The sequence below is a fragment of the Physeter macrocephalus genome, chromosome 5 (assembly GCF_002837175.3).
Source record: "Physeter macrocephalus isolate SW-GA chromosome 5, ASM283717v5, whole genome shotgun sequence".
Taxonomy (NCBI): Eukaryota; Metazoa; Chordata; class Mammalia; order Artiodactyla; family Physeteridae; genus Physeter; species Physeter macrocephalus.
In genome coordinates, this window is record NC_041218.1 from 15,061,122 (window position 1) to 15,071,256 (window position 10,135).

The window sequence follows — 10,135 nt, forward strand, 5'->3', positions numbered from 1 at the left end:
AGACCAGGGCTCAAACCCGTGTCCCCTGCATTGGCAGGTGGATTCTTAACCACTGCGCCACCAGGGAAGTCCCCACTCATTCGTTTTTAATCATAAAGCTTTGGATGGAGAGAGAAAAACCTTTATATGGCAACATAGATATGATTAAAGTGAAGGTAAAATTTGCCATTTGATATGGACTTCAATGTAAATAAAACAATGTATAGCCAACCCATTGCTGTCAAAAACACCTACATTCAAATATACAAAGTGGCATCAAACCAAGCACGAGCAGATGTTTGAGTTTTTCCACGTAGTTATTTGTTCCATTTGTTTATTTACTTTGCCGTAGCAGGCTCTCAATTTTTCAGAAATGTTTGATGTTGCTACTCCCCAAGGTTCTATCCTCCCATCTCTGTTCTTCACTTTATTTGTGCTGAGTGACCTTATCAACTCTCATAGCTCCAATTACTAGTACTCTGTTAAACTCTTGACTTGTAAATACAACTGCCCACTGAGCATCTTCTCTTGGATTGTCCACTGCAAACAACACAACAAAAATTGAGATGATAATCCCTCAACTCCTGTTTCTCTTGTTATTCCTTATCCTGTCTTGCTTTTCTAGAAATCCATTCTTTTTCTTTTTTTCTTTTCTTCGGTACGCGGGCCTCTCACTGTTGTGGCCTCTCCCGTTGTGGAGCACAGGCTCCGGAAGCGCAGGCTCAGCGGCCATGGCTCACGGGCCCAGCCGCTCCGCGGCATGTGGGATCTTCCCGGACCGGGGCACGAACCCGTGTCCCCTGCATCGGCAGGCGGACTCTCAACCAATGCGCCACCAGGGAAGCCCTAGAAATCCATTCTTATTACTGCCAGGGATCTTTCTAAAACACCTATCTTACATTAGAAGTGTTAAGGAAAGTTAGTTACTTTTGTTAATTATGAAAATGATGTTAGGATTATGTAGGAAAATTTACCATTTTTAAAAGTCATGCCTACTGAAGTATTTAGGATTGAATTACCTAGAAATTGAAATTGAAACTTACAAATTCTCAGCCAAAATAATCAGGCAAATAAAATAGGACAAAGTGTTAAGATTTTATAACACGAGGAAATAGATATATATGGGTGCTTATTTCACTGTCTTCTAATTTCCTGCTTGAAAAATTGTCTACTACAAAATTTATTTTAAAACAAAAACAAAATTAAAAACATCTATCCTACAATATAGCCAGGCACTGTTTTTAAGTGTTGGGGATACAGCAAGGAATAAGACACACAAAATTCCTGCTTTCACACGTTTGAATTCTACAAATATATAAATAAGTAAGAAGAAAAACATGAGTGATAAGTTCCATGCAGAGACCGGGGTGCTACTTTATAGGAAAGGCCTTGCTAAAGACTTTGGTTTCTTTATGTGACATTAACTCATTTAATCCTCACAACCGCCCTGTTAAGACAGCAACTCGAGTTCCTCAATTATGTTTTATTCATCTTTATACTCTGTCGCTGCATTAGCGGTCGGCTCAAAACATAGTCATTAAATCAGCATGGTGTTGGGCAAAAAGATAGCTCCTTAATAAATGTACAGGTCTAAACAGGTGCTGTCCAACAGAAATATAAAGTGAGCCATTTTACATTTTCTCATAGCTACATTAGAAGTAAAAGAAACATGAAATTATAATAACGTTTTATTTAAATATTATCAGTTTAACATCAATACGAAGTTTACACTCTCTGCATTCTAAAGCTTCCAAGTCCGGTGTATGTGTATTTCACACTTGAAGCACATCCCAACTCGCACTGGTCACATTTCAAATGCTCAACTGTGGCTAGCGGCTACGTCCTGAGGTCTTCCTCTCCTAGCTACCTAACGCCGACCAGCTAGGCACCTTCTACCACATTCCCTGTTTCATCTTCTTTGTAGCCCTTACCAGTATCTCAAATTCCCCCCGACTATACAAGCCCCTCCAGGCGAGGACTTAACCTTGAAGGGTGCCTGGCGCAGAGCAGGCGCTCAATCAAGTCTGTCCCCGCCCGATCCGCGCCCAGGGTGGACCCAGACCCCGGGGCCCGCCTCTGCGCCGCGGCCCGCGGGCGGCCGCCCCTCGCCCGCCCTGCCCCCGGCCCGCCCCGGGGACGGAGTTTGTAGTCGTGGACGTGACTGGGAGGAGTCTGCCCGCCTCGGATTTCCGCACAGGGTGCCGGGCCGCGACCATGGCGGAGCCCACGGTGTGCTCCTTCCTCACCAAGGTGCTGTGCGCCCACGGCGGCCGCATGTTCCTGCAGGATCTGCGCGGCCACGTGGAGCTCTCGGAGGCCCGGCTGCGGGACGTGCTGCGCCAGGCCGGGCCCGACCGCTTCCTGCTGCAGGAGGTGGAGGTGCGGGAGGACCCGTGGGACGCCGAGGCTGAGGTGGCGGCCGGCGAGGGCGGCGCGGGCGGCGGTGGCGGCCCCTCGGCCTGGCGGGTGGTGGCTGTGTCCTCCGCGCGCCTCTGCGCTCGCTACCAGCGCGGCGAGTGCCAGGCCTGCGACCAGCTGCACCTCTGCCGCCGCCACATGATGGGCAAGTGCCCGAACCGCGACTGCTGGTGAGGCTGCGGGCGGGTCGGGGCGGCGGGCGGGACGCGGCGGTCAGGGCGCACGGGCCGCGGGCCTGGCCTGGCCAGCCGGAAGCGGGACCCAGCTAAGAAGTAAGAAAAGGGGTCGTTGGTCCGGGCCGGACGCCCCCCTCCGGAAGGGCGGAAGGAAAGCCCCGGCAAGGGGCCCCTCCGGGTCCTTCGCTGCGAGGCCTCCCCGCGCTCCCAGCTGCGGAATGAGGCGGAAGATCGTCCGGACTTGGACTTCTCAACCGCCTCCCCCCGCCCCAGATTGCAGCTTCTGCCCCCCTCCCCCCCGGCCCCCCGCCCCCCGAGATCCTCCAGAGCACGGCCGGGATAAATCAGGTTGGGACTTTTGCATTCATTTCCACCAGTGGCCCCTTGGGGGCCATTTGCGGACCCCGTGAGATTCATTGATCCTTTATCCAGAGATCGGCCCTTCCCACTTGAGCACAGAGTTTTACAGACGCGAGTCTGTGCTCTCTAGGTTTAGAAAGCGCGATTTAGTCTGACCCCCCCCCACCCAGGAAACTGAAGGCTGGATGATTTGGAAGAGGTCGTTTGAGGCGGCCTCCTAACTCCAGTCTTCCTCGGTTTCCTCTAGCCCCCGCAAAGCGGGGTGGTGGGGAGGAGGCATGCATTCTTTTTAAGGTTGGTGGATGGTGGGGTGCGCAGCCGCTTGGGGTGGAGAAGGCCCAGTGCGGTCCTCTGCAGAACCCACCCACGGGCACCCTCTGTCAGGGCAGGTGACTGGGGCAGGGGGTCCCTTTGGCCTTAAAGCATCCTCATTCAGAATTAAATGGCTCTGGGAGGGGAGTTGCTTCATCCCAGCTTTCTTATTATCAGAGCTTATTAGACTGTAGTATCCATGGGTTCATAGAAAATTGTGTAACTTCCCCTGCAAGTTGAAAGTGACCCTAGAGAAGGGATTTGACAGTCTGGCCCCTTCTTCATCTGGGCCTCTGATCCAGACCTTTGTGTTCTAGGTCTACCTGCACCCTTTCTCATGATATCCACATACCTGTCAACATCCAAGTCCTGAAAAACCAGGGACTGTTTGGTCTCAATGAGGCCCAGCTTCGGATCCTTCTTTTACAGAATGACCCCTGCCTTTTACCAGAGGTGAGTCACTAAGGAGTCACCCTCATATTGTCTGCACCTTGAAAAAAGTCAGGGGAGAACATCAACAATCTGCTTACGGAGGACAGCCTGAGGGGAAGGGGGATGGGTATGATACAGTGCTGGCCTTTCTGCAGCCTACGATTTTATTGGGCTTTGATACACAAGAAGTGTGGTATAGAAATAATAATAATGGCTACCGGTTTTTTCGAGTTCTTACTGAATGCTGAGTAATTCGTATACCTTAGCTGATCAATAGCCTGTGAGTGAGGTATGCCTGTCCCCATTTTACAGGTGAGGCAACTGAGGCTCGATTAAATTACTTGCCCAAGGTCACATAGAAAATGGCAGATTTGAATTTAGTTTTGTCTGATGATGAAGCCTGTGTTCTGTGAATTACCTGTTTATACTTTTGTTGACTTTTCTATCCAGGCATTTGAATTTTCCTGTTAATTCATAAGATGTCTTTAATGATACAGATCCCTTTTTTGGTCACATTTGTTACAAATATTCCTCCCCCATTTACTCTTTGGGGGCTTTAGATATTAATTTTTTTTTTTTTTTTTTTTTGCGGTACGTGGGCCTCTCACTGTTGCGGTCTCTCCCGTTGCGGAGCGCAGGCTCCGGAAGCGCAGGCTCAGTGGCCATGGCTCACGGGCCCAGCCGCTCCACGGCATGTGGGATCTTCCCGGACCGGGGCATGAACCCGCGTCCCCTGCATCGGCAGGCGGACTCTCAACCACTGCGCCACCAGGGAAGCCCATAGATATTAATTTGAATTGCTTTGGAGCTACATTATGTTGTTCCAAAGGTACCCATTATAATTGCTATAATGGCAGAATTAGCACATTTGTATCTGTTTAGCTATACACAAAGAATTTTTTAAACAGAAGGGTTGGAATCCCCAAAGAAAGTATTATGAGAGATCTTGGCAGGAAGGGAGAGGAGGATGCGGCAGCTATAGGGGGGTGGGGGGGCGGTCTGTTTTGTCTCAGAGAGAAGGGGCAGTGCAACTTCTGTTTACCTTTAGTGTTTATGAAATTTTTTGACTTATAGAAGCTTAACATTTTTCTGTTGTTAAACTTAGTGCATTTTTTTCTTTATGGCTTCTACCCGAGTACCCTGGGTCCAGCCTCATCTTGTCATATTAGACTATGTCAGTGTTCTGTGAGCAGCTGATGGGTTGGCTGCGTTTAAGACAGGAGCCTGCCTTCAGTCTAATCATCTGGAACTGGAGGTGCGTGGCACGTGGCACAAAACATGGCCACTTAGACAGCAGGGACCGTGGACAAGCACAGTCGATGAGGCAGGAGTGGTACCTCACATCTCGTGTGTGAAAATGCCTGGTGATTCCTTTCTGCCACACTCCTAAAGATTCAGTATGTAATATAGGTACAGTACACAAAAAAAGTCAGTAAGGGGCGAGTATTGTGATATTGTGATTTATAATAAGAAATATATATTTGGTCTTTGTCTCTGTCCCTGGCACAGAGTTCCTAAGACCCTTGGAATTTCCTAAATTTTTTTTAACTTTTTATTTTATATTGGAATATAGTTGATTAACAATGTAGTGATAGTTTCAGGTGTACAGCAGAGTGATTCAATTATACATATACATGTATCTGTTTTTTTTCAAATTCTTTTCCCATTTAGGTTGTTACATAATATTGAGCAGAGTTTCCTGTGCTATAGAGTAGGTCCTTGTTGGTTATCCATTTTACTTTTTTAAAAAATTAATTTATTTATTTATTAATTTTTGGCCGTGTTGGATCTTTGTTGCTGCGCACGGGCTTTTCTCTAGTTGTGAGCAGGGGCTACTCTTTGTTGTGGTGCGCGGGCTTCTCACTGCGGTGGCTTCTCCTGTTGCAGAGCACAGCTCTAGGTGCGCGGGCTTCAGTAGTTGCAGCACCTGGGCTCAGTATTTGTGGCGCACGGGCTTCAGTAGTTGTGGCACACAGGCTTAGTTGTTCCGTGGCATGTGGGATCTTCCCGGACCAGGGCTCGAACCCATTTCCCATGCGTTGGCAGGCGGATTCTTTTTTTTTGCGGCACACGGGCCTCTCACTGTTGTGGCTTCTCCCGTTGCGGAGCACAGGCTCCGGACGCGCAGGCTCAGCGGCCATGGCTCACGGGCCCAGCCGCTCTGCGGCATATGGGATCTTCCCGGACCGGGGCACGAACCCGTGTCCCCTGCATCGGCAGGCGGACTCTCAACCACTGCGCCACCAGGGAAGCCCGGCAGGCGGATTCTTAACCTCTGCACTACCAGGGAAGTCCCTGGTTATCCATTTTAAATATAGCGGTGTGTACATGTCAAAGCGATAAAAAGTGACTTTTGTTATGTTCATGTGGTGACTTTTGGAAAGCCTCTAGGTAACCTAGGGATGGGAGCTCGTTTCCCTAAGAACCAATCATGTGATTAGAAGGTTGGAACTTTCAGTCCCACTCCCACCTCCTGGGAGGGAAAAGGGCCTAGAGATTGAGTTCAATTACAATGGCCTGTGATTTAAACAATCGTGCCCATGTAATGAATCCTCCATAAAAAACCCAAAAGGATGGCTTTGGAGAGCTTCCAGGTTGGTGAACATGTGGAGGTGCTGGGAGAGTGGTGCCCAGATAAAGCATGGAAGCTCCACACCCTTTCCCACATACCTTGCCCTATGCATCTCTTCCATTCAACTATTCCTGAGTTATATATCCTTTTATAATAAACTGGTCATAGAGACTCGTATCATCATATCTTAAAATATAAACTACTTTCATTAAACAGTGTGATACTGGTTCCAGAATGTGCAGGAGATCAAAGAAAACAGATCCTAAACCTAGCCCCCAAGTCAGAATCATCTATTTCTTCACTATTTACTAGAGCTGAGCAATAAGACCATATGTGCTTAATACTGTCTTGTAGAAGCCTTAACTTATACTCATTTTGTGAGTTTTTTTACATTTTTATTTTAATGCTTTTATTTTTCAAAAAACTGTTCTGGCTTCCTGTTTCTTCTTTTTTTCATTAATTGATTCTCACTTCTTTCCTTTTTCAGATGAGCTTTGGAATCATTCAAATTCCTAAAACTTTTATAGGAATTCTTTGGGGGAGGTAGGAATTGCACTAAAATTTTGGGTTCATTTTAGAAAATTGGCATCACAATCATAGGCAGCATACCATTTTTTGGCTTACTGATTGAAGTATAATTGTTGTGCAATATTATGTTGGTTTCATATGTATGACGTTTAAATACATATGGAATGATCACCATGCTAAGTCTAATAACCATCTGTCTCCATACAAAGTTATTACAGTGTTATTGACCATATTCTTTATGCTATATATTATATCCCCATGACTTAAAAAAAATTTTTTTTTTGGAGTATAGTTGATTTACAATCTTGTGTTAGTTTCTGCTGTACAGCAAAGTGAATCAGTTTTACATATACATATATCCACTCTTCTTTAGATTCTTTTCCCATGTAGGTCATTACGGAGTATTGAGTAGAGTTCCCTGGGCTATGCAGCAGGTCCTTATTAGTTATCTGTTTTATATATAGTAGTGTGTATATGTCAATCCCAATCTCCAAATTTATCCCTCCCCGTTCTTTCCCCTCTGGTACCCATAAGTTGTTGATTTTTTTTTACATCTGTGACTCTATTTCTGTTTTGTAAATAAGTTCATTTGTATCATATTTTTAGATTCCACATATAAGCAGTATCATATGATATCTTTGTCTTACTTACTTCACTCAGTATGACAGTCTCTGGGTCCATCCGTGTTGCTGCAGATGGCATTATTTCATTCTTTTTTTTTATGGCTGAGTAATACTGCATTGCATGTATGTACCACATCTTCTTTATCCATTCCTCTGTTGATGGACATTTAGGTTGCTTCCATGTCCCGGCTATTGTAAATAGTGCTGCAGTGAACATTGGGGTGCATGTATCTTTTCGAATTATGGTTTTCTCTGGATATATGCCTAGGAGTGGGATTGCTGGATCATATGGTAGCTCTAGTTTTAGTGTCCATACTGTTCTCCATAACGATTGTACCAATTTACATTCCCACCAGCAGTGTAGGAGGGTTCCCTTTTCTCCACACCCTCTCCAGCATTTATTGTTTGTAGATTTTTTGATGATGGCCATTCTGACAGGTATGAGGTGATACTTCATTATAGTTTTCATTTGCATTTCTCTACTAATTAGTGATGTTGAACATCTTTTCATGTGTCTCTTGGCCATCTGTATGTCTTCTTTGGAGAAATGTCTATTTAGATCTTCTGCCCATTTTTTGATTTGGTTTTTTGTTTTTTTGATATTGAGCTGCATGAGCTGTTTGTATATTTTGGAGATTAATCCCTTGTTGGTTGATCCCATGACTTATTTTGTTATTTTTTTTATTTTCTGAATATTTTTATTGAAGTATAATTATTTACAATATTATATTGGTTTCAGGTATATAACAGTGATTCAGTATTTTCATGCATTATGAAAAAATCACTACAATGAATCTCACATGACTTATTTTATAACTGGAAGCTTGTACCTCTTAATTCCCTTCAGTTATTTCACCCATCCTCCACCCACCTCCCTTCTGGCAACCATTCATTTGTTCTCTGATACCATTTTGTTTTAAACCAGGTCATTTGTGTCCACTAGAATTTTCCCACATTTTAGGTTTGACTAATTGTGTTCCTCTAATATCATTTAACATGTTCCTCTATCCCCTGTATTTACTGTAAATTGATAGATCTGGACCTTTGATTGGATTTAGGCTTGATTTTGTAGCAAGAATTTTTTGTAAATTTGGTATAGTTAGGGTGACTAACGGTCCCTGTTTGCCTGGGACTGGGGGGTTTCCAGCCATGTCAGACTTTCATGCTAATACCTGGAAAGTTGTATTTCCTATTGCATCATCTCGAGGTACACAATGTCTGGTCCCAATGCAAATATTAATAATGCTCCCTGAAAAATGCCCTAGTTTGGATAATGAATGATCTGTTCATGCTTCCAGGTTGGTTTCCCTGGAAACAGAGCCTGACATAGTGTTTTAGGTGCACGTGATATATTGAAGGAGGGATCCTTGGGGAAAATCTGTAAAGTAAAAAAGAGGGAAGGGAGAGCTACAAGCAAGGTGAAGTCTGGCCTTGACTTGATTCATGCCAGGGCTCTAGAGCAAAAATTACATTGAAGAACGGTTCTAGCCTTGAGGCAAGGGGGCCAGCCTTCTGTACCTGCATAGACGTCACTCATTGGCTACAGGCTCTGGGATAGGAGGGCGGGCCAACTGAGAGTCAAGGTGAGAGAGGGGCAGCTGAACATTGGTAACAGCTAGGGGAGATGTGGGTGGAGGAACTATTATATACCCATCTGCCTTTCACCCATGATGATTTTAATAGCCACTGATGATCAGAAGGTGCCATTTAGAGAAGCTGTCCTTTATTGGCTTAAGAGATACAGTGAAAATGAATGTCCTAAGTGTTGCTTCACTTCTGTACCAGGTCTGTTTGCTCTACAACAAAGGTGAAGCCCTGTATGGTTACTGCAACCTCAAGGATAAATGCAACAAGTTTCACGTGTGCAAGTCCTTTGTCAGGGGAGAGTGCAAGCTGCCTAAGTGCAAGCGGTCTCATCAGCTAATTCACGCTACATCCCTGCAGCTGCTGCAGGACCAAGGACTGAATATTCCAAGTGTCGTTAATTTTCAGATAATTGCTACCTACAAGCACATGAAGCTGCACAAGATGCTTGAAAATAAAGGTGAGACTCTCAGAGATAGACTAAACGCTGTCAACAGTGCTGAGCTGAGCTGAAAGTGAGTCTGGGGAAAAAGCACTTCCTGGGTTAATTGCTGCTCTGTCCCTGGGGAAGCTTCATCAGTCAACATTCTATGATATCGAACTGTGATTCTAACCAAAGGAGGGAAGGGATGGAGTCTGTTTTCAGCGCTGCCAGCTAATAGCCTCTGCCCAAGTGTTTGAACAGTGTAGCTCCTCGGTAAGTTGGGGGTCAGGAAGTAGGAAGAACAGTCTTAACTGCTTTGGTAGGAGAAGAGGAGGGAGGTAGGCTAGTGACTAGAATCTAGGTAAGGATAATGTAGGGATGGCTTTCTTTTATTAAATTGAGTTAAAGTTTTTTCTTAAATTTTTAGGAAATTTTAACCACATTACAGAAGAATTTGGAAAATAGAGAGTAAAAATAAAAATCACATATGACTCCACTCACTCTAATCCATAATAATTGGTACTATTTAATTACAGGCCCTTCAGTCCTGTTATAGAAAATACTAGTCCAGTGGTGGTCAAAGTCTGCATTAGTTTAGTATCTTACATTTTCACATTCTACAACATCATAAATATCTTCTCATAATGCCACATAGTCTGTCCTTTTTTTTTTTTTTTTTTTTTTTTCGCGGTACGCGGGCCTCCCACCGTTGTGGCCTCTCCCGGTG

The 10,135-nt window shown here is 44.9% G+C and overlaps 1 protein-coding gene across 2 annotated transcripts in view; it reads left to right on the plus strand.

The window, feature by feature from the left end:
• Positions 1-2,120: 2,120 nt before the first annotated feature.
• ZC3HAV1L (ZC3HAV1 like) overlaps positions 2,121-10,135 on the plus strand; it is a 13,478-nt gene continuing 5,463 nt past the window's right edge. Inside the window, exons 1-3 of one of the 2 annotated variants that reach the window (XM_024130204.3) lie at positions 2,121-2,567; positions 3,563-3,698; positions 9,186-9,444. In XM_024130204.3, coding sequence (XP_023985972.1) covers positions 2,194-2,567; positions 3,563-3,698; positions 9,186-9,444 — 769 coding nt within the window. In that variant the 5' untranslated portion in view covers positions 2,121-2,193. The remainder of the gene's footprint in view (positions 2,568-3,562; positions 3,699-9,185; positions 9,445-10,135) is intronic. The other variant, XM_024130210.3, reaches the window with a different exon arrangement.